General features: G+C 39.2%; 1 protein-coding gene across 1 annotated transcript in view; it reads right to left on the bottom strand.

The window, feature by feature from the left end:
- Positions 1-26,055, bottom strand: part of cdh19 (cadherin 19, type 2) — a gene marked incomplete at its 5' end in the record, with an annotated part of 117,437 nt that overhangs the window by 24,824 nt on the left and 66,558 nt on the right. The window contains 3 exons of the mRNA XM_079487967.1: positions 10,942-11,193; positions 14,386-14,503; positions 17,363-17,484. Coding sequence (XP_079344093.1) covers positions 10,942-11,193; positions 14,386-14,503; positions 17,363-17,484 — 492 coding nt within the window. The remainder of the gene's footprint in view (positions 1-10,941; positions 11,194-14,385; positions 14,504-17,362; positions 17,485-26,055) is intronic.

Raw genomic sequence — 26,055 nt, 5'->3', positions numbered from 1 at the left:
ACAAGACAGGACTAAGACTAAGACTAACTACACTTAAACAAGACTAAAATGTACTTTTGACATGAACTACAAATAACTACACAAGACTAAACTGACAAGGCACAATAACTCACCAATCAAATCACAACGTACCAGCACAAGACAGAAGACACTAGGGCTTTAAATAAGGGAAAAAACTATTGAACAGGTGTAGGGCATGAACTAACTAACAAGCAATAACGAGGAAACGAGAGGACAGGAACGAAGAGGAGACTGTAGAGAGCGAATGGCAAGCCAAATAAAAAATAATCTCCACATCAAACATGAGGTTCTGTCAAGATCCAGCCACTAGACCAAGAGAAACCTGACATGATGTGGCATGACATATACTGCACAATATGAATTGTTACCTTCTGCAAGATTACTGAGAAATGAAATATAATCGTGAAAAAAACGTTATACCCAGTTCAGTCAAACTGTTAAATAATTTGTGCTTTTTATTATTTGTTCAGGGCTGTTTATGTTTAATGTTAAGGTTTTCGGTTTTGAATTTGCACCTTGAGTCCTTAACAAACTTGTCCATTGGAGACAGTTTATTTTATTTTTGGATTGGATTGGATTCAATTTATTGTCATTACACATATACAAGTACAGAGTAACGAAATGTATTTAAGAAGAAAAATAAAGCATAACATGGGGAATTTCTTTTTAAAGCAAAACATTGTAGAAAACAATGTAAGACTCTTACATGTTTTTTCCATATCCAGCACCCCTGTTCCCAGAAAAAAAAATGAAGTGCTCTGTGAGGTTTTTCCGTAAAATTATAAATGATTTCCGTAATTAATTATTAAAAGTAATTATTGCGGGCTTCTGGTGACATCATGGTTGGAAGAGCAGGTTAGAGACGAGGCTCCGTCAGAAAAAAGTTAGAAAACAGTGACAATTGCAGACATATAAAGCTTCTAGGGTGGAAAATTACTCGTAAACAAGATGACTACCACATCCAAAACGAGAGGACAAGGAAAATCGGGACATTTGACAGAAACTGGCAATAAACAACCGAGCAGGAATAGAGCTAGCTTGGATGCTTCTAGCCGCGAGGTAGCACGTGAGAGCGAAATGTCTTTAATTCAAGAAATTAGAAAACTTCGCGAAGAAAACAGTCAGGGACATAAACAAACAACAAAGACCCTTGAACGTTTGGAAAAGACCGTGACAGACATTAAGGAGCAGCTCGGTGACCACCAGCAGAGAATCGGTGAGCTGGAGGGGAGAGTGAGCGTTGTGTAAGATGCGGGGGCAGGGCAGCACCGGATGATACGGTACCTGTTCCAACGCGAAAAACAACTCACAGCTGTTTGTGATGATTTACAAAACAGGCTGAGGAGAAACAACCTTCGAATATTTCAAATTCCAGAGGAGAGTGAACATGGAGATGTGGTTGCGTTCGTGAAAGCCCTGTTTCCCAAAGTACTGACGTTACCACCTAACATGGACATTCAAATTGAAAGAGCGCATCGCTCACTCCAGTCCTCAAGTCCTCACTCCAGACGCAGTCATCAAGCAACTAAAGCAGAGGGGCATTCAGGCAAAGAGCCTGTATCCAGCTCGACTGAAAGTCAAGATGGACTCGGGAGAAAAAACTTTTACGCCGCGGATACTTTGAGAAAGATGGGTGTAGAGGTGCAGTGCGGAGAGAGAGAGCGCATCGAGGAGAAACTAGTTGGAGGATGGAACACCAGCGGGAAGAGGAGGATAACCAACATGCTGGCGATAGCTGACCTGAAGGCCATGATTCAGGGGGAAGATAAGGATGAGTAGTTGGGGGTATATAACACTTACAATTTGTTTCGGGTACACAATGTTGAGTGTGTATAAACAATACATACACTGGAATCAATAATAGCTCAATACAAAATAAAAATAAATAAAAAAGTTGTCACGAAGGGTAAAAAAATTCTGACGGACTCTTGATGTTTACATGAGTGGTTCACACTCACTAAGACCTTTCTTACATGTTACTGTAATTCTGGTCATCATTGCACACGGGGTGCATTTCTCCGCAGAGGGATTAGGTCACCTCTCTCTGTCCCATTATCACCGGGGGTCAGACATGGTTATAGTTTACCCTCCGTGTCTGACTGGAAATGTGGAAGTTCTGTTCTATGTTCGTAATGTTATTATTTTGTTCTTTCCGAGGCAGGTAGAATTTGTTTTTATGTTTAACTTTGTACATTTGCAGTTAAATTATATTTGTTTGGTTTTTTTAAAAGATGCTTATGAGAGGTTTGGGCTGTGTTACATGAATCAGTACAAATAAAATGATAGCATTACTTAATTTAATTACCTACAATATAAAAGGAATAAACAACCCAATTAAAAGGAAAAAGATACTGGGACAGTTGAAAAAAATGCAGTGCTCTATAGCCTTCCTTCAAGAAACTCACCTCACAAAAATAGAACATCAAAAATTAAAAAGAGAATGGGTGGATCAGGTGTACAGTAGCTCTTATGGAAAATGTAAAAAGAGAGGTGTAGCTATACTATTTAGTAAGTCTATGTACTTCCATTGTGAAAAGGTTTTCCAGGATACAGAGGGTCGTTATGTTATGGTCATAGGGAGGATTGCTGGTTTTAGATTAACTCTTTTGAATGTTTACGAACCAAATGAAGATTGTCCACAATTCTTTAAAAAGCTTGCACATTTGGTGGCAGATCACGGGGAGGTTTTTTTTAATGGGTGGGGACTTAAATTGCGTACTGAATAATAGAATAGATAAATTACCACCATCCTCAAAACCTCAAAGCAGAATGTCGAAAAGTCTAATGAATATGATGAAGGAATTGGGGTTGATAGATACTTGGCGACATCTTCATCCAAAAGAGAGAGACTTCACCTTTATGTCACAAGTGCATGAAAGCTACTCAATGTTAGACCATTTTCTGGTATCCAAAAAGGATGCATACCGAGTTAAAAACTGTGTTATTGAGCCAATAACCATTTCAGATCATGGCCCTGTACAGATGACACTTGATCTAGGGTTGGAGTCGAGCATGAGATGTTGGAGAATTAATGTTTCATTATTGACAGATGTTAATGTAAGAGAGGAAATAAGGTCAGCAATAATGCAATATTTTGATTTAAACGACAATGGAATGGTCTCGCCTGTAGTTTTATGGGATGCAGGAAAAGCTACTATAAGGGGGAAAATAATATCTATAGGATCAAAGTTAAAGAAGGACAGACTTAAAATACAAGGTGAATTAGAAATTGAAATCAAGAGATTAGAAAATGAACATAAACAAAGTGGAAAACAAGAAGTATTTAATAAACTTAAAGAGAATAGAGCCAAGTTAGATGAGATTCTGACCTATAAGGCAGAGGGCGCCCTTAGGTTTATTGATAGAAAATACTATGAATTGGGAAACAAGGCTAGCAGGTTATTATCATTTCAACTACAGAAGGCTCAAGCCAGCCGAACAATCCCAAGCATTAAACAACCCTATTCCAACGATGTCGAAACTAACCCAAAAGCAGTTGCAAATACCTTTGCCAAATATTATGAACAACTATATAAGGGTCAATATCAGGAATTAAAAGAAGAAAAAATACATGATTTCTTTAAAAATCTCAAATTGGACAAGATGATGGCGGACGAAGCCTCTGCGTTAGTAGAGCCAATTAGAGAAAATGAGGTGAAAGAAACAATTATTAAATTAAAGAATAACAAAACGCCAAGAATAGACGGGTTTGCAGGAGAATATTATAAAGTATTTGTTGATGACCTCACTCCGGTACTATGCAAGTTATACAATTATGTGTTAAACTCAGGGAACCCTCCAGAGTCATGGTCTGAGGCTATCATCACAGTCCTGCATAAGGAAGGAAAAGACCCATTGCAGTGTTCTAGTTATCGTCCTATTAGCCTCCTGTGTGTGGATTATAAAATATTAACATCTATTTTAGCAAATAGAATACAAAAATATATTAGGAAACTAGTAAAATCAGATCAGACGGGGTTCATTTCAGGTCGCCAAGGGAAAAATAATATAAGGAGAGCATTAAACATGCAGTCACTCATGGCAAAGGGTACTCAATCGTCAATGCTTCTCAGCTGAGAAGGCGTTTGATCGGGTAGATTGGCGATTCTTGGAACACACATTAGCTGAGATGGGCTTCAGTGAAAAATGTACCTTTTGGTTTCGGCTGTTGTACAAGAATCCCAAATCAAAAATTAGAGTTAACGGACATTGCTCTGACTTTTTTGATATAGAGAGAAGCGTAAGACAGGGTGATTCTCTCTCTCCCATTCTTTTTGCTCTCAGTATCAAGCCTCTGGCGGAGGCAATTCGTTGGGATGTCCAGATAGAGGGGTGGAGGATGGTGGGGGGAGAGTTCATAAGATTTCCCTTTTTGCCGACGATATCCTGCTCTTTATAAAGCATCCCCTTACTTCAATACCTCGACTAATGCAATGCCTAAAAGATTATGGAGACATTTCTGGATACAAAGTTAACAGAAATAAATCAGAGGCAATGATGATATCGGGAATAAGCTAATTAATCAAATAAGAAGGGATCTAGCTCGTTGGGAAGTTCTTCCCTGCTCCCACGTCTCTTATTTCTATTTCAATCGTTGCCCATAAGAGTTCCAATTTCCACTTTTAATACGTTAAACAAATTAATTTCTAAATTTATATGGCAACACAAAAGACCCAGAATTAGACTTAAAACACTTCATCTTGCTAAAAATAAAGGAGGTTTGGCTTTGCCAAATATAAAACTGTATTATTGGGCAGCTCAACTAGCAGCAATTGTGACTTGGATTGGTGGAGATGAGGAAGCAAAGTGGACTCAAATAGAGCAAGGGGAAGTTAGGGGTGCACAACTGTCTGTTCTACCCTTTATTGATCTAAAACATGTCAATAAAATGAAGATTGAAAATGAGTGGATAAAACATACAGTGGCAGTATGGTCAGAAGTAAAGAAAATGCTTAAGGATGTTGGAACAATTTCCCGAGCTATGCCCATAGTGGGTAATGTAGATTTTCCACCTTCAATGTGGGACCATGGTTTTAGGAGATGGGCAGTTAAAGGCCTCTTTATTTTTAACCAGCTCTTTGAAGAAACACACTTAAAGTCTTTCACACAACTCCAGGAACAATTCGACCTTCCCTCAAGTGATTTTTATAGATATTTGCAAATTAGACATTACATTACAAACCACAAGGAAAAAGAAAGAATTGGCAAAATCCCAAATGGCATAGAACAATATTTTATCACAATTTCAGAAAAAGGCCTTCCTGTTGGTAAACATATTTCTCATCTTTATAGAAGATTGCTAACAGAAATGGTTGGAAAAACTTATAACATTAAGGAAAAGTGGGAAATAGAAGCTAATACAGTAATAGAGGATGAGTTATGGGATAGACTTTGCTATAGATGCCATAAGGGAATTAATAGTCAACAATGGAAGGAATTTGATTGGAAAGTTCAATTACGTTATTTTCATACCCCTTTGGTTATTTCCAACTTTGTAAAAGACCCATCTGTAGCCTTATGCTGGAGACAATGTGGCAAAGTAGGTGATCATACACATATATTTTGGGACTGCCCAATAATCCTTGAGTATTGGAAAAATATTAAAGAGGAGATGGGGAAAATGGTAAAAAGAGAAGTTCCATCAAATGTACAGTTTTTCTTACTAGGTGTTATATCAGTTGATGTTTTCAATGCTGACCAGATATATTTTACGTGTATTACAGCTAATTGCCCACAAAAATATTACTGTTAATTGGAAGTCTGCGAAGTCACCAACTGTTGCTGAATGGAAACAGAGACTAAGACAGGTTTATTTGATGGAAAAAATTACTGCATCATTACAATTGAAAACTGACCTTTTTAATCAGAGATGGCACATGGTTAAAGAATATTTAAATTTGTAAAGTAAGGGAAAAAAAAGTGTTGTTTATATAGTGGTGTATTTTATTTTTATTTTATTTATATATATTTTTTATTTATTATTTTTCTTGTGTGTGTGTGTGTGTGTGTGTGTGTGTGTGTGTGTGTGTGTGTGTGTGTGTGTGTGTGTGTGTGTGTGTGTGTGTGTGTGTGTGTGTGTGTGTGTGTGTGTGTGTGTGTGTGTGTGTGTGTGTGTGTGTGTGTGTGTGTGTGTGTGTGTGTGTGTGTGTGTGTGTGTGTGTGTGTGTGTGTGTGTGTGTGTGTGTGTGTGTGTGTGTGTGTGTGTGTGTGTGTGTGTGTGTGTGTGTGTGTGTGTGTGTGTGTGTGTGTGTGTGTGTGTGTGTGTGTGTGTGTGTGTGTGTGTGTGTGTGTGTGTGTGTGTGTGTGTGTGTGTGTGTGTGTGTGTGTGTGTGTGTGTGTGTGTGTGTGTGTGTGTGTGTGTGTGTGTGTGTGTGTGTGTGTGTGTGTGTGTGTGTGTGTGTGTGTGTGTGTGTGTGTGTGTGTGTGTGTGTGTGTGTGTGTGTGTGTGTGTGTGTGTGTGTGTGTGTGTGTGTGTGTGTGTGTGTGTGTGTGTGTGTGTGTGTGTGTGTGTGTGTGTGTGTGTGTGTGTGTGTGTGTGTGTGTGTGTGTGTGTGTGTGTGTGTGTGTGTGTGTGTGTGTGTGTGTGTGTGTGTGTGTGTGTGTGTGTGTGTGTGTGTGTGTGTGTGTGTGTGTGTGTGTGTGGATATATATGTATATCCCTTTTTATTTTATTTTATTTATTTATTTTTATTATTTATTTTATTATTATTATTTTAGTATTATTAATTATCATGTCTGTGGAGATTTTAACATTTGTATTAGATGCAACAATATCTATACACAGTATATTTTTATTTAATGTTATTATTATTTTATTTTTATTTTTTTATTTACCTCTTGTCTCGGATAATGTTCCCTATTTTGTTCGGTGAAAATATAAATAAAAAGTAAAAAAAAAAAAAGTAATTATTGCTTTTTACTCATCTAAGTGCATATATTAAATTTATATTCAGAAATTTGTTTTATTAGTGGAATGAAATGATTTTCACACACAGCTAAGAATTGTGGAAAAAGCTTTTTCCGTATTTTTACAGATATTTCCTTGCACCCCTGCTGCCATAAAATTACCCTTTTTTTACAGTATTTATTAACAGTGTGGCGTTGGTGACGTCACATGGTAATTAACATATTCATGACATCATTAACCAGTTTTAATACTGCGTTCAACACACCTCTGAAATGGGATATTTTCCACCATAAACAAGGAAACTACATCTGGAATTATTAACAATAATACTAATATTAGTAATGATTTAGTAGCATTAAAACATTACAAGAATCTTTTAACATTAAAAGAACACCGTTATATAAATAAATTCCAGGTTGAAGTGGGAATTATCGAATTTCAGAGAGCCTGTTAAGGTGAGTAGTATCAGACTGCAATATCGGAGGCTGCACTCTCAAGGACACATTTCTGGCGACGCATTTCTAGGATCCTGCACACAGAAAAATAGGGGTACTGTTTCTGTACTCAAAGGTACATTTGCTACAAAAGTACCCTGTAAGGTACAGAAAATGGTCCTTAAGGTTGTAAATGTTGACCATTGTTCAATTTTAAAGGTACAAAATAATTGCTCACATGAAAGGGTACAATGATAGTACCTTATAGGTACATTACAGACAAATCACCAGAAGGTGTCAGTCGTTCCGGCCCAGACAAGCACTTGAACGATTAGATGTCGGCTGATTGTCCGTTGTCGAGTTTGTCCACAGAAGAACTCATTAAAAAAATAACTGAGGCAGGAATACAAGTCACCGAAGAAGAGGCAAGGAAATTCAGGGGTAAGTAACCGTACGGTGATGTTTTTGTTCATGCTATTTTTGTAGCTATAATGTACCGTTTCAAGCGTTGACTCATGTAGGCACATATATTAAGAATATATTTTGGAGTATTTGAAATATGTCATCATTATCCATCTATTTTGTCATTATTTGCGTTTGTATACAGTTATTTATAATATTTTATACTTTAGTGTTCGTTTCCAAGCCCCTGCACACTTTGGCAGTGCAACCCGTTTTCCCGCTCAGTCTGCTGAGGTAAATAAATCTGCTTGTATTAGTCGGCTCGTCAGCATATTAAATGTTCAAAACTTGATTTAACATCAAATAATATAATTTACCCCGGCAATATCATAAGTTTATTATGTTATGGTTTCTGACAATTAACTCTGTACCGTAAGTTACATTACATTTATTATTTGTATTCATTGTGAAATAGCTTAGAAACGTCTGTGAGTTTTTACGTAGCCAGCTTATTTGGTAGGTTTTTGCTTCGCTTTGAAACGTTATATTCCATATGATAGCCACCTGCGTTGTGTTTTTAACGTTAATGGATTAGCTAATATTAACGTTACACCTTGTGAAGCGACGAAAGACTTTTAAGTCCATTTTCTTTTGCCGTGCTGCTCGCGTCTGATGTACACTGTGTTTATACTTTATAGTTGAATCAAAATTCGCCATTTTCCTTATCCCAACATGTGTGTGTGTGTGTGTGTGTGTGTGCGCGTGTGTGTGTGTGTTAGTTACATGTTTGGCCTAGTACTGCATTGTAATTGTGCCCGTTTTTTTCTAGAAAATGATGTAGACGGAGAAAGTGTTGACTCTGGGCTCACTGAGGCCATGTTGGATACCTTTTTGATGGCCCGTTCAAATGGCAAATCAAATTTCAACAGTTTGTTCGCCAATACAAGGAGGCTCAGACCATTGTTATATTAGAGCCAGTACCAGTAGTCGCAGAATCTACGGCAGAGCTCCAACCTCATTCCACAAGGTAAGTGAAATATTATTTGTTTAAGAGGCTGTTGCAGTTAATGTGTTTAAAAACCCTGCTAAAAAATAAACCCTTATAGAAACCGTCATCTAAATTATAATCGCTTCCAATAAAGTACCATTTTAACCGTGATCTTTTTAAATACAACTTCTTTCTGTGTGTTTTGAGCATAATTCAAATAGGATTTAACATTCCACCCATAACATCCATCACATACCAGAAGACACTATTATAGATTCCATTAAAAATGGAAAAAATTCCAATTCTGCATAGTTTAGCTTTAAAGTCAGTTGTTTCTGACAGCTACCACACAATGCACTTATAAATCCTCTTTCCACAACAAATTCCACGACATTTTTAGACAATGTCCAATGTTTTGTAAGCGTTAACAGTATTTCTGTTAACCCAGCAGTGATTATGTTCTCCGTTTTCTATTTCAGTGACGTGGAAGAATTTAATAGAGGGATAAAAAAAATTAGAAAAGAGGGGAGAACATCCAATCGGTTGGTAATGCTGCATACTTGGAATCTGCGCTTTAAATATTTAAAGGTCAGGAAAAGTAAAAAAACAATTTGTGTGTGCTCTGCCTCTGTGGTCACTAAAAACTTTTAAATATGAAATTTAAAATTAGAAAGTTAAAAATGTTCAACTGAATGTTCATTATTTCATTCACTTATCTTTCTCTCTATGCCTTTATCTCTCTTAGGATTCAATGAAGACATTCATTCATCTGCGCCCAGAGTCATAACTGTGTCTTCACTCTGTACTTGAAATGTGGTTGATCTAGTGACTGAAAAGGCTATACCATGATTTCTTGTTTATTTTATTAATAAACAAGAGTTAGTCACATTAATGATAACATTCAGCTGTAAGCAATAAGGTTTAATTTCATGAAATATAGTATTTAGTGTAATAAACCTTTTAAGAGGTAAGTAATAAGAATTGGGTGGATATACTGTCTTAGTTGCACTTTTTCAGTCCTCAAAAACTAGGATCCTTTGTATAACAGTTCTCTCCCAACTCCGATTTGGTAGGTGGTGCTGTAAAAACCAATTAGGGTCCTAGAAGTGCGTCCCCAGACGTGCGTCCCTGAGAGTAAAGCCTCCGATATTGCAGTCGGATAATATTGGTTAAGGCAGCAAAAGTTGCAACTTCAGACCAGTTTCGATTCAGTTTATCCCAAAAGACGCTAGGTTTGTCGTTATACGCATCTTCTGAACAAAAGTTGATAAAGGGGTTTGAAAAGTCACTAAATCTAGTGAAAGAGCTGCAAACTTAGCGCTGGACACATTATGAATCGGAACAGTGCGTCACAGTAGTCGTGGTGGGAAGGATTTTCCCACGGCAAAATGTATATAGCGGAAACACTTTTTAAAGTATATTTCTGTCGCCATAGCCAACATAACTTTTTACAGTCTTTTTTACAGTGTGGGTCTGAGAACGCTGCATCATTCTTTCACATCTCAAACGAACACATTGCTCCACCTCTTCATGAAAGAACACGTAGGTTTAATTGTATGCTTTAAAATGTAAAAAGTATCAGTAATACCGCAGTGGCCTAATGGTTAGACTGTTGGGCTTGTGACCAGAAAGTTGCCAGTTCTAATCTCAGTGCCAGCAGGTCATGGCTGAAGTGCCCTTGAGCAAGGCACCTTACCCCTGATTGCTCTGCAGTAATGTGTCACTGTAAAAAAACTACTTGTACGTCGCTTTGGATAAAAGCATCTGCCAAATGTGATTAAATGGGAACAATACTTTAGAGCAGACTATAGAGATTCAAACTGAAATATTGATCTCATCAGACTGTAATTAACATATTCATGACATCATTAACCAGTTTTACTACTGCGTTCAACACACCTCTGAAGTGGGATATTTCCCACCATAAACAAGGAAACCACATCTGGAATTATTAACAATAATACAAATATTAGTAATGATTTAGTAGCATTAAAACATTACTGGTATCAATAATACAATCTACCTGCCTACGCTTATTGAACACTAATATAGTTAAAGAGTACTTATTTCACTATACACAAATATCAGCAAATCCACAAAAACTAAGAAATTAAAAAACACAAGTTTGGCTCTGTTATCTTAATCCTCATTAACAAACAAGTTAACTGACAATATTTGTGTTTCCTTACCTATAAGTGCAATTATGCACACAGATATACCAAGCACTGTCAGTATACTGACATCCAAAGAGAGTGCTTGGGCCTTCACATCAACGGATGGACAGTGACCTGCAGGCTGGCACTTACACACGATGATGGTAAGTGTAGTGGTACTAGACAGGATAGGTGAACCATTGTCCCTGATAACCACTGGAAGATGATACTGCATTCGATCATGTCGGCTAAAGGTGCTTCGCCGAGCCAGGATGACAGCTGTGTTATCTGTGACAGATATTAGTATTAAATTACAATACTATTATATACTTACAAAACATTATACTGCCAAGTGTTACATCCTATAGACATTCTTGTGATTTTTATGAAATATTTTCACATGGGACTACTATAAAGCATTGCACTGGCATGGATTAAATGTATCTGACAGTTTTCAGCCTACACCTGTAGATAAAGAGCTCATGAATATATCAAGAGCTATATCGTCATGAAAATGTTTTAAGCTTTCGTGTATTCAAGTGCAAATATATGTGAAAGAAAACTTAATTTTGTCCTGTGTACTGAAAAATAATGCATCACATGTTTTAAGTTTAAAAAAAATTATCAACAAGTAGCCCTCTAGATTACTTTATTTCTTCAGGCAGCCCCTGCTTAAGAATAGGTTGGAGACCCTTGTAATAGAGAATGAAGAGCTATGAAGACCTACTGTACAGACCCCATGAATACCAGTCATATACATGTATTTTGATTGTAAGTGCATATATTCATACCTACTGTAATTGTTATACATATGATATAACAAGAAGAAAAATGTAAATACAAAATAATAATACTGAGAGTCACACTCTATGTGATTTTAATGTGATTGTGACTACTCGCCAAGCAAACTGACAGGACACCAAACGTGTATACACGCTCCCCTGCCGTCTGGCAAAAAAAACCCGTCTGGAGGTTTGTTTAAGGACTTGTTCCGTTTCGGACTGAATGACCCAATTAAGTCATGGTTACCTAGAGGGGAGTTTAATGGCACTTTAAGGGACATCATCGACTATGCTCTGTTGTTATGTGGCTCTCCATTCACTGTGGGAGAGGCAGAAGACAGTGTTGAAACCCCAAATAACGTTTTTGTTTTTGGGGGGGCCAACAGTGTCAAGCACAGTTGACAGCGGAGCTTGAAGCACCAGCGCCACTGCACGAGATGGCCGCCAGCCCAGGGCCACTGCTTGAGATGGCTGCCTGCCCAGCACCACTGCTTGAGATGGCCATCAGCCCAGCGCCACTACACGAGATGGTCACCAGCCCAGAGCCACTGCACGAGATGGCTCCCAGCCCAGAGCCACTGCATGAAAGGGCAGCAACAGCTGACCTTCCAGAGTCAAGTCAAGTCCGAGTCGATCTGCCTGTGTCAAGTCAAGTCCGGGTCGATCTGCCGGTGTCAAGTCAAGTCTGAGTCGATCTGCCAGAGTCAAGTCAAGTCCGAGTCGATCTGCCAAAGTCAAGTCAGAGTCGATCTGCTAGAGTCAAGTCCGAGACAATCTGCCAGAGTCAAGTCAAGTCAGAGTCGATCTGCCAGAGTCAAGTCAAGTCTGAGTCGATCTGCCAGAGTCAAGTCCGAGACGATCTGCCAGAGTCAAGTCAAGTCACCGCTGACCGTCCAGAGTCAGGTCAAGTCACGTCTGCCCAGCCAGAGCCAGCGCTTCACGTCACGTCTGCCCAGCCAGAGACTGTTCACGCCACGTCTGCCATGCCTGAACACTTTGACACACGGGCCACCACCCGGCCAGAGTCTCATCCTTTCATGTCGGCCCTCACACAGTCTGAATCTTTTCCCGAGTCTGAAAATGTTCAATAGCCAGTCCCGAGCCTGAATCAGTTCCTTTTCCTGAGCCTGAGGAAGAGGCACTGATTATAATGGTCACAACTAATGGCCGTCTCCTCCCTGGCCGCCTGAAGGGTCGTCTCCTCACTGGCCGCCTGCTCAGCCTGCTCCGCCCTGGTCATTTCCTCCGCCCTGGTCATTTCCTCCGCCTGCTCCGCCCCGCTGGGCTTCGGTTTTGTCTGCTCGGCTGTGGTAGCCCTCTGCTCCGCCCTGGTGGACTTCTGTCCCATCTAAATGATATTTCCTGAACTCCTCTGCAGTTAGTTTATTTTTAAATGTCTCAAATCATTCATCCAGAGACTAAAACAATTAGTCACAGCAAACAGCACACCTTAATGCGCTCATGTTGTGTGTGTATGCTTGCCAAAAATCCACGGAATGTACACCTACAGATCTCAGTGGAATGAGGTGGATTTTAGCGCTTGTCATTGACAAGTTATAACTCCCTTCGCTACCATATTCTAACATCATCCTCTTATATATACACGTTACATTCACGTCAATTCAGACTGTTGATAAATATTACTTACCTCGGCAACTTTGTCTCGTTCAGTTGGTCTCGATCCCTCTTCAGAAACAACTTTAAAGCTAATCCTGCTTGTTCTGTCCCAGGTTGAAAAAGAACTCTGACTTGAAATGATTTGCGCGAACAAGCAGGTCTATACTTGTGGTTTCAAATTAATTTCCAAAAAAAAAAAAAAAAATCCACTCCTGTGTCTTCCGAGGTTGGGACTCTGTGCAGTGACTACATTGCAAGTTGTCCACGAACATTAGCAATGGCGTCACGTACACCACTGTCGCTTGTGAAAACAACAATGGTGGCAGTGCGATGGGTGGAATTGTAAAGGGCGGAAACATTAAATAAGATCTGGTTCGGATGTCACAACCAGAGTGAAATCTGAATGGCTCGATTTCTCACATGCTTGCACACCAAAACAAACTTACTGGGCTTTTATTTTTCATGTTTTCTGGGTTGCTAGATGCACCAGAGACCTGATTATAGCACTTAAACACAGAAAAACTGGGGTTTTCCTCCTTTGACTTCTTTAAGAGGCGTGTTAGGATAAATTAATAGACATGCCTCCAACCGAACGTGTTTCAGCAACACAATAAAACAGTGAGACTAAATGATAGCCCAAGTTTCAATGAATGACCCCAAAGGTTGTGCTTGTCTTGTCTATAAATAGCAGTCTGTAGTCTAGATTTATTAAACATCAGTGTCTCTAACCAGACAGCAACATAATTTTGTGAATGCCACATGGGCCGGATCTCTGAACCAAATGGCCAATAAACACCGGATGGCCTATGTATCTTGTCTATTGTAAGTACGTTGGAAAAAGTTAGTATTGGATAAGCTTGGCAGAATAACGTTGCTCCAGAAGAAACAAGATACAACCACCAAATATTAACTCTTTACGCACAAGCACTTGGTTGTACACACTTATTTTTTGTATTAGAAACATTCTAGGTACATCGGGGAGCCACCTAACGTCTGCTCAACGAAACCGAATAAAATCAGACCACATTTTTATTGATATACTTTAACGAAATAAGGTTTATTTAAAACTATGATATTTTACCTTGGTTGTCTCTGATGGTGAAGTTTGGATTAATGTGTTTGTCAGGAATCATGGAGAAGTAAAAATTATGACCATCCACTGGATTATCTATATCTGTGGCACTAATCAACCCAACGATCTGCAACAGATAAACAAATACAATTATAACATGTTTATTAATTGTTCATAGATCATTTAATGAGTGATTTCAAACAAAAGAAAGCTATTAGGCACAGATTTGGTTCTATTGTAGCTAATTCTATTAGAATATTAAAAATGGTGGAATGTTTGATGGGATGGCGGTTAAAATTTTGTAGCAAGACCCCCTTACGGAACAATTTTAGCTTTAAATGTGGGAATCGTCAATTTGTACAACCTTCCTGGTCTTCATGGGCATAAACAAATGTGGGGATTTTTATGATAGCCTGGGGCTTTGTTAACTTCAGGCACTGAGAGCAAAGTTCTTTTTAACGATTACATCACAAAAACTGTTTCTATCCAATCCATCTGGAATCACAAATTATCTTGTTGCAATATATACCCGGACTGGGGGAGGGTGTGGGTTGAATGTCTTAGTTTAAAATCTTTCACATCGTCTCATTCACTTCAAAGTTATCCTTAGAGAATACATAACTTCCTATAAGAGGTTCAAATTAGGTTACAACCAATCTATAATTGTGTGATTCTAAACTCTGCTCTAGTTTGTTTTTATTAGCATAAGTCAACCGTATCAGCCATAGACAGGGTACAACAATTACCTCAACTTTATTTATTCAAGGACAAGTAATTTATGGATTGCCTCAAGGATCAGTTTTAGGGCCCTTGCTATTCTCCATATACATGCTGCCCCTTGGTAACATTATTATGAAACATATAATTAGTTTCCACTGCTATGCAGATGATACTCAGTCATATATTTAATCTAGACCAGATTAAACCTCTCAACTATCAAAACTGGTAGAGTGCATCCAAGACATAATACACTGGATAATTAATAATTTCCTTCTTTTAAATTCCAATAAAACAGAAGTAATACTTATAGGAGCAAACATATGCAAGCGGAACATTTCGGATTATAATTTATAGATGGCTACACTGTTACCCCAGAAAATAGTGTTAAAGTCTCAGGCGTTGTATTATACAGCAATCTGTCATTTGAAAATCATATCTTAAATGTCACTAAAACTGCCTTCTTCCATATCAGAAATATGGCCAAAATACAAAGAAAAATGCTAATCCATAATTTTTCTAGTTCAGGCTGACATGATCATCACATGGTTTTAGCCCCGCCCCCGCCCCTTCTTTCCTTATTCAATATCCCGTTATCAGTTTACTCATTTCACATGATGCCCTTGTTATGCTTTTGTTCCTCTCCAATTTAATGCCCTTGTGTTTGCTGTCCTGTGCTGGTTCGTTTATCTGCATCCGAGTCACGTCACGTCCTGTCTGCACTTGGGTTCTGGTCCTGTCAGTTTCATGACAGAACGAACCAACCACGAAGAACCCAGCAGACAGCTTGCTGGGGTCCCCCTCCAGGGTCAAGCCCCTCCAAGGCTCAAGGTTGTCCGGTCCCTCACCAGGGTCAAGGTACCTTCCTGAGGTTGATGCTGCCAGTTTCCCCTCTAGGGTCGACACCACTGGGTTCCCCTCAGGAGTTGATGCCATCGAGATTCCCTCCAGGGTCAATGCCGCTGGGATCCACACCAGGATCTGCACCGTCTGTGGCCCTCCCTCTTGTGTTCCGGTCTGCGGGCTCCCCAGCAGATGTTCCTGGGGCGGGCCTACTGGCTAATGTTCCTGTCACTGGGCCTAAAGTGTTATCCTGTCTGCGGGCCTCCCAGGAGATGTTCCTGGGTGTGGGCCTACTGGCTAATGCTTTTGTTTGCGGGACCCCCAGGAGATATTCCTAGGTGCAGGCCTATTGGTGAATGTTCCTGTCTGTGTCCCACCGTTGGGTGTTGTCTTTGGTCTGCTAGCCTATTTGTGGCCCACTAGATTGTGCTTCTGGTTCCAGCCGCCTTTGTGTTCTTATGTTATGGACTTTTTAGTTAACATTTTGCAGTGTTTTGATTTGGATTTTTTTTAATGTTGTGTTCTCTCTTTGGGCCACCAGGTGGAGAAGGGGTAAATGTCTTTTGTTGAAGAGCTGTCTGCACTTGGGTTCTGTTCCTGTCAGTTTCATGATAACCTCTTGACTCGACTACTGTAATGCACTACTAATAAACAAACATACAGTTAGTTTAATACAGTTGCTAGAGTGGTTAATAAATCTAGAAAATATGATCACATAACTGCAATTCACTGGCTACCCATGAAGTATCGTATAGACTATACAGTATGTCTAATTACTTAAAGCCTTAAATGGTCTAGCTCCTACCCTAACTAACAGAGCTCCTATCGTGCTACAAACCATCATGCTTCCTAAGATTCCAAAACTCCTGACAATTGATAGTACCTAGGATATCTATATTTACCAATCAAATACCCTTCCTGATACTATTCAGGGTTCGGACACACTCCAAATAAAAATTTTGATTAAGATGCATCTTTTTAGCCAAGCATTCACATAATGCATACTATGCAATATTACAAATCAAATGCTTATTATATCTTCTGCTTTGAAGTAGTGATCAGCAGCTACGCTAATTGGGCTCCTTCTGCCTTCCTTCCCATCCCGAGGTAACTAGATTACGTAACAGTCCTGTGAGAGCCTATGGACTCAATGACCATCCTAGCTCTAGCTCAGACAACTTCCATCACCATCAAAAGCAAAGATGGTCTCTTTTTGTGATTACTATTTCTTTTCTCTGGTAGAGCTGCTTTGAAACAATACACATTGTTAAAAGCGCTATGTGAATACAAATAAATTAAATTGAAGTGGTGATGTGATCATTAGGAATTTTTCTAAGTAGTTGCTCTTTACTGTGTTTTGTTGTTATTGTGGGGATAGTATTTTCAAGTCTGTCCCAAATTATTTTCAGAAGTACTGTGTGTGTACCTCTCCTGCCTGCATATCCTCACACACGTAGAGCTGATAGTCTTTTAACAGGGTGGGAACATTGTCATTGACATCCAGTACTTTAATCAGCACAGACACTGTGGAGAAAAGCTGCCCATCTTCTGAAAGGTAAAGGGGTACATATAAATGAATTATAGTTTACTGAATAATAAGATTCTGCATTATAAGATTCTGTATTCCATCTATGCAGTGTTGGAGAAGCTACTCTAATAATGTAGTTTATCAAGTTTTAAGCTCCTAAATTAGGCAAGTAACGGTTAAGGTAACAGTACGGCATATCGCAGTATTTTAATTACATTAGTATTTTGCGACTAATAAAAAATAAACCATTTGCATAACCAGTGCTTGCATGCTAAGGGTCTGCAATTAAATTTGGTTGTATAATGTTTAAAATTCAATAATCAAAATTCACCTTTTATCTGTCATTTAAAATGTTTAACTTGTTTTAAAATACTACCTTTAATATTCAACAGAAATGTGTCAGTTCATATTATTTCGGTTGAAAAAATTTCTACCACAATTTTAGATCAGGGAAACCCAGGAGAAGCAATAGAGTGCCAATTCCGCCAATGCATGATCTCTACCTGCTGCCTGTCTGCTTCACCAGCAGGTGGTGCAAGTCGGTTCTGACGAAGAACAAAGCAAGAAATGCAGATACTTTCATCTGCTCAATTAGAATTTAATGATGTCCCATCATATATTTCTCACATACACTAATACCAGAACTAACACAGAAGGGAAAGCAATGCTGTGAGTAAGGTTGGTGTCTATTGTTGCAGTATTTCAGCTTGTTTTTAATTCATATAGCCTAATAAGTAGGGGTGTGACGAGACACGAGACGAGACACGAGACTGGATTTACGAGAACGAGACAAGATATTTAGACTTTTCCAAATAAATCCTCAAGGATGAAATATATAGGGAAAAGTTTCTTTATTCACCTTAAAACACAAAAATCTCTATATGCTTTTGCATAATGCTTGACTTCTACCAGCAGGAAACGAGGTAGGCCTATACACTTGTGCTTAATGGAGAGATGCGCGTGAACGTTACATTTACATTTATTCATTTGGCAGACGCTTTACAAGTAGTTTTTTACAGTGGCACATTACTGCAGAGCAATCAGGGGTATGGTGCCTTGCTCAAGGGCACTTCAGTCATGACCTGCTGGCACTGAGGTTTGAACTAGCAACCTTCTGATCACAAGCCCAACACTCTAACCCCCAGGCCACACACATTGTTCAGTTATTAGTGTGTTCTGTACAGTGCAACCACATAAGGTAAATTTTGGGAGCATATTCGATTAAAATGCTCGCAATTTAGAGCACAACACCCCATCATGCCAATTGCGTGAGGATACTGTCCTCTCGCGAGATATCGGATCTCATCACACCCCTACTAATAGGCTATAATTGTCTTTATTTAAAAAAAGACATAATCATTTCCAATTATATTTCTTTTTTAAGAAGTGTAGTTTAAGTAACATTTATATCCTACATTCAAGACACATTTTACAATTACGTTTTTAAGAACATGCTTATTTTACTAAGTGATTCATATTGTAGAATATTCTACGTTCTGATAAAAATTTGTTCATGGCTTCTTCTTACATCTGGTTGTACTACTATTTCAGCTACTGCTATTGTCTGTTTATTTTTCCTCTTTAGTTTTATACCAAAATAATGTATCATATGCATATGCATGTAATGAATGCGTATAAATAGTGAGCCAAATACCAACAAACTCGTACCATAGATACTATAGGCAGTACTAGAAGATCGGGTAGGATATTTAAATAATTACATCAATATTATAAATGTATGACTCATCCACTGATTCCAGACCAGCTGGAATTGTCCCTGTGCTCAATGTCCACTCCAGGGCTGAAAGTGTTGAGCCAAAGCTGCCAGTACAAGCGTCAATAAATTGTTTCCTGATGATGCATACAATATCTATGAGAACAAATAAATTAACTTAATCTAGCAGATGACTGGACTGTGTGGCAAACAGACATTATAAAAAGTATCTGCCTTTCTTGCTTCGATCTTCCTCAGAACTTGCACCACCTGCTGGTGAAGGGGTCAAGCAGCTAGTAGATATCATGCATTTGCAGAATCTGCTCTATTGTTTCTGGTATTCCCGGATGTGGAACTTAGAATTTCAAGTTGAATTTGAACCACTGAATTTGTGGAAGGAAATGTTTTAATCGAAATGATATGTACTGGAATTATCTGTCGAATAATAACGGCACAACCTAATACTTTTTGGTTTGAGCTTAATCACTGTTGTATCGTGTATTAATTGATACAAGCAATAGATCTCTGCTACAAATGTACATTTAAGGTTGGTTTACAGAACTTTCCGTTCCCAAGTCAACGTACAATAGATAGGCAGTACTAGAAAGACCCGGTTCTGTTCAAACAACAAGTGTCAGAATTGCAAATGTTGGGTGAGGTTCATTGTAACAGACAGGTTAGTGGTTACACTTGCTAGAAAATTCTGTTCAAATAACTCAATATTATTACTCTGTCTACAAACTAGAGGTGGATATAATGTGTACATCTGTCTAGGTAACACTATTTTGATAGTACATCTGTAGCCATTCAGTAGTGTGTCAACAGTGCATCAGTTTCCATTTATTCACACTGTTTGACCAGAGAAGTAACAAACCTTCAATTAACTGTCTGTTACCTATTTTACAAATACTGCCTATTGACTGTCAGTATGTTCTCACAACAAAATTCAACTAACTATCTGTAGCTGTAACCATCTTGTAAGTTGAACATCAACATATTATCAAGAGCATGATATTATGTCAGCTTTATCCACAAAGGGTCTCAGGCACATTAAATCTGTTTAGTGTCTCTTGATTGTCAACTAACATATTTACTTATCTGCTGCTTGTCAAGTAATCTATGGATTATAATCAACAAGGCATGAATAGGCACTCTCCACTATGTATCTGTAGATGCATTGTATGACTATTGAATTAAAGTGAGACAGTTGAGAACCGTATGAAGTATACAAGTTATCAACAGAACACAGTCATCTACTACTATGCAACATATTAACAATAACATTTTAAAATGTTTTGCCAACCTTAACACTGGATGACTTACTACAGTTTTTGTCCTACTGTACTTCATAATCTGGTATTAACTTCAGTGTGAAGCACCGAAGGGGTGGGTTTTGTTATTTTGGACTCAATTATAATTACAACACTGACTACGCCACCCTGGGAATTTCACCCAGGGAAAATAATGGTCCAATAAGGACACAGGTTCGTTACCACAAGGATACGACAGATGTGAATATAGAATAAAAAGTAACACACAATCCAGTAGACAAGGGATTCATATAGATTCAAAATGAAAAAAATAAACAAAAGCAATCATACAATTTAATAGAACATGTCAGACTGCAGGAGGAAATAACAAACCTACACAATTCCACTTCACTATGCACTTCAACCGTACACTAATGTACTCACTTCACCACAAGCACATGTGCATTCAGGTGACAGAGAAATTAGTATAATCAAAGCACTCAGTGAACAAGGGTACACATTAATTTGGACCTAGAGTGGCCAGCACTCCTTCCTAGCCAGTCCAACAACGTTCCAATTGAAATCAAATTGTCACAAATCAAAAAACTAAATATATAAAAATATAAAGTTGATCATTAAAATAAAGCAACAACAACAGATACAATCACATTATACAGTCCATTAACAATATAAACCCACAAAACAGGGTTTACTTGATAGGATCATTCACATTAACACTTATTTTTCTCGTGGACACACTCAAAACACACACACACACTTTAGCAGCAACCAAACACACGCAGACAACTCACATCAACTTAAAAGTTCATTCACCCAACGATGATACCATACGAACCCCACAAACACGGTCCTCCAGTTGAAACAGTGCGGAGGTGATCAAACGCCACATGGATTAATTCTCGGGTCTCACAATCTCCAGATGTATGCGGGCTGGTCCCAAACGGCCCCACGAATTGACATCGGGAGATTGTGAGACCCGAGTATTAAGTCCACTCAATGCAGGCTGGTCCAACAGACGCAAATGAGGCAAGGCGAGGCAAGGTGAAACGCCGCGGCATCGCGCAACCAGGTGCCCAAAGAGACAAAAGGAAGGACCAAAAAAAGGGAAAAGATCAAGAGGAAGAGGAAGCCCAGGTCACGGTTCCAATCAGCTCTCTGTAATCACACGAACATATTGCAAGCTCTTGATCCCCTAAGCTGATTATAAATAAATCAGCTCTTCCAACATCAAACCACGATGGATAAAGAGCCCGGGAGGTGCACCAAATGCGGTTCAGATCAAAGCTCCCCATGCTGGAGCAACTCAGAGAAACGGCGTCCAAGTTTGCAATGGTCAACACACGCAGGAACATTCCTTATACACGCTCACGCACCTATAACGCACCTGGATCTAATTAGGTGATCACCATTCAGTTCGTACTCAGGTTGTTACCACAAGTAACTAGGCAGCTATGCCTGCTGGCCTTATTGTGGGTAGAGAGCAATAGACCTAAGCAAGCTGTGATTGCGTCAGACTCTAGCTCAGCTTTAATAAGCCTTAAACGTTGTCACTCTGAGTCTAGACAGGACATAGTATATGAAGTAATGCAATTAGCCAACAATCTGCTTAAGTCTGGTATTAGTATTACATTTATATGGGTACCAGCTCATATAGGTGTAGGAGGTAATGAATTAGCAGATAAATGTGCAAAGAAAGCAGCAGGGAAGTCTGATGTAGAGTTGAATATTAAATACAGCAAAGCTGAAGTCAAAAGTATAATCAAAGCTAAAATAAATGAAAAATGGCAATTTGTATGGGATAACGAACAGTCTGGAAGACACCTGCATAGTATTCAAGGAAAGGTGGGGAGGAGCAGGAATACATGCAGAAGCAAGCAAGAAGAAGATGTGGTGTCCAGAATGAGGCTAGGACATACAGGATTAAACAGAACATTAGTTACCATGAAAAAGCATGTTGATGGAATGTGTAAATATTGTAATAGTCAAGAGACCATAGAGCATGTAATTATGTTTTGTCCTGAGTACCATCAAGCCAGACAAAGATTTATCTCACAACTTGGGGAAATCCAGATGACATTAAATTTGAATGATATACTGCAAAGAGAATCAGGTGAAATTTGTTTTTCCTTTTTGTTTTCTTTTTTGAAGGTAACTGGGTTATTTAAAAGAATTTAGGAAAGTGTAGGATGACCATTTGATCCACACTCCAGTCCAGATGGTGGCGGTAATGCACCAAAAAGCTGGTTGCCAACCGCCATATAAAAAAGAAGAAGAAGAAGAAGCTATGCCTGCTACAAGTGCATCAGAGAAAGAAATCTGCTTTATTGAAAAACAACATACTCAAAGCAGTTTAAACAATTCTAGGAATTACTATATTAACCATTTCCAAGTAAGATGTGAAAATCAAAAAGAGAAAAAAATCACTACATTGGCAAAAAAAGACAGATCTTTAACAGTTTAATAAACTATATGTTAAGTCTTAACTTTATTTTGCAACAGCAAACTAGGCCATTATCAATTTTCAAAAACAGTGCAAAAGTCAATAATGAAATAACCTTTTTGGTTAACAATTTTTTAGTTAACACACATATTCATTTAACATCATCTTGCTCACTTTCAGTCTTTCTTGAGAGTAAAGGAGATGAGTGTATCTCAAAGTTTACTTTAAACTGATCTTGGAGAGTTTTGTCTACCATGTGAATTTTTGGATTGTCTTTCACAACTGTAACAATCACCAGCTGGAGTGCCCTTGAAAACCACCAGAGGGCACTCCACATCAAACTTATCATTCACTCACAAAACTACATCTCCCATAACACACTTCCCGGACTCTTCATCACTGATTACATTCACCTGTATCTCATCACCCTGTTAATCTCACTCTATATATACCATGTGCACTTATTCACACACTGCGAAGTCTTGTTAGCCTGTCTACATTTCTGAGCGGTTCCTGTATTAAGTCTTCTGTGTATTACCTTGGACTTTTTTATGTTGATTACGATTCCCTGCTGCCTGCCCTGATCTCTGCTTGTGACCGTTGACGATTCTGGATATTCCCTAACATACCATACGCTGTTGTTGATCACTGCCTGTTTGAACATTGTTTTAAATAAAGCTGCATTTGGATCTGACCTGCCTGTCTCGGAGCAGTTTCATGACAACATTTCTTGGAAGCCCTGCTTTCTCAAAAGCTTTGCTCCATGCTGATATCTTCTCACCTCATCCATGGTTGTGGCAACTGGAACAAAAACAACTATGTAAATATATATTCAAGGATTACTGCCTTGTGTTTGTGTGTCATGTCTTAAGAGCAATTTATGGTAATGCCTCTACGGCAACACTTGACTTTTTATTTATACGTGTGTGGTGTTGTCAGTGCCGACGTGCTATTACACATGGTCGCTAGTAGGCAGTGTCCATGGGCATGTTGCTGGCACTTTGTGAGAATTAAGGGAGTAACTTAACTGTGAAAAAGATTTGTTCACTCAACTTGACTCATTTAAATCATCTGAAAAAAGTAATCTTGTTGCATTGACTGAGTTAAGTTACAGAGTAAATGAACAACGATTAGTGTTCTACGTCTACAACTGATTTAAAGTAATGCAGCTTTAGATGAACATCGTGTGTAAATAACAGATGAACACATTAAATCTGACACAATCTCACCAGAGGAGAATTAAACATTCACTTATTACTGTCATCACTTTCACTTTATTTCATGTGTAAAAAATATCTTGTTGGGAATGAACAGGTTTATATTTTATAAAAAAAATGTTTTGTCTTTCCTGACCATTGAAATAGTGTGTTAGAACATATGTTGTTTTGGTCTACAAACTAAGATACGGAGAAAGAAAAACAGGTCAGATATGAAACAGATTATAAATTAAATGTAGTGTTAATTGTTTTTTTATTCTATCAGGCACACAGAGCAAAACAGTATGCAAATGGTGGTGAGGAACCCAAAACTCCATTGGAGAAATATAAAACGCAAACCATGGGATTCCAGTTACCCTCTGGCAAAAGCTACAGCCTCTGCACAAGCTCGACAGTGCTTGCACAACAAGGCAAAATAAAAAATAAGTACAGGGTTCTCAAGTTTTATCAAAAGCTTGGCGTGAGATCATATGCCCCCCCCCAGTTTACCCATTGTTCATAATTAACCAGCACAAATTACATGTAGCATTATTAATGTAACTAGAAAGTATATCATTTAAAATAAAATAAAGAAATACATCTTCAATCTTCCCATACCCTTTAACATTTCCCTTTGTTTCCACTGATGTTCACACTTCACTAAGCTGGATCAACGCACGCAAGGCTGCTGGCCCAGATGGCATCCCTGGTTGCATACTCAGGGCATGTGCGGAGCAGCTCGCTGGGGTCTTCACGGACATCTTCAACCTGTCCCTCGCCCAAGCAGCGGTTCCAGCATGTTTTAAATCCACCTCCATTGTGCCTGTTCCAAAACATTCTAACCCGACGTGCCTGAACGACTACCACCCTGTAGCACTCACACCCATTGATATGAAGTGCTTTGAGCGGCTGGTCCTGGCACACCTAAAGGACTCTCTACCACCCACACTGGACCCAAACCAATTTGCCTATCGTAACAATAGGAGCACAGATGATGCAGTGTCCATGGCGCTGCACTCTGTGCTCACACATTTGGACAATAAGGACACTTATGCACGCATGCTGTTTGTAGACATGCTGTTTGTAGGCTTTCAATACCGTCATCCCTTCCAAGCTAATCATCAAACTTGGAAACCTAGGCATTAACAACTCTACCTGGAACTGGATTATGGACTTCCTGACGAACAGGCCTCAGCCTGTTAGGTTAGGCCACATCTGCTCCAACACCACCACCCTCAACACTGGTGTACCACAGGGCTGCGTACTGGCCCCTTTCTCTACTCACTTTTCACACTCGCCTGCAGGCCTGTGAACGGATCTAACTCCTTCATCAAGTTTGCAGACGATAAAACGGTGATTGGTCTCATCAGCAACAACGATGAGACTCCATACAGGGAGGGGGTCCGGCACCTGGCCACATGGTGCTCAGACAAAAACCTGCTACTTAACACCTCCAAGACAAAGGAGATCATCGTGAACTTCAGGAAGGCAAAAGGAGGCACACCAGACCCCATCCACATTAATGGGATGGCTGTTGAATGTGTTTCCAGTTTTAAGTTCCTGGGGACTCATATTTCGGAGGGCCTGTCCTGGACCACCAACACCACATGCCTGGTCAAGAAGGCTCACCATTGTCTCTTCTTTCTGAGGACACTGAAGAAGAACCAACTGTCTTCAACTATCCTGGTGAACTTCTATCGCTGCACGATAGAGAGCATCCTGACCAACTGTGTCACAGTCTGGTACGGGAACTGTTCTGTAGCTGAGCACAAGGCACTGAAGCGGGTGGTGAAAACAGCCCAGCGCATCACAGGGACTACACTTTCTCCCATTGAGGACACCCAGAAGGAACACTGTCTGTGTCGAGCTCGCAGCATTCTCAAGGACTCCTCTCACCCCGCTCATAGACTGTTTACTCTCCTGCCTTCCAGTAGGTGCTTCCGGTGCCTCCGGACAAGAACCAGCAGACT

This window comes from Barbatula barbatula (assembly GCF_947034865.1).
Source record: "Barbatula barbatula genome assembly, chromosome: 23".
NCBI classification, from domain to species: domain Eukaryota; kingdom Metazoa; phylum Chordata; class Actinopteri; order Cypriniformes; family Nemacheilidae; genus Barbatula; species Barbatula barbatula.
Note: the sequence above shows the minus strand (reverse complement) of the source record. Positions and strands in the feature narration are given on the sequence as shown.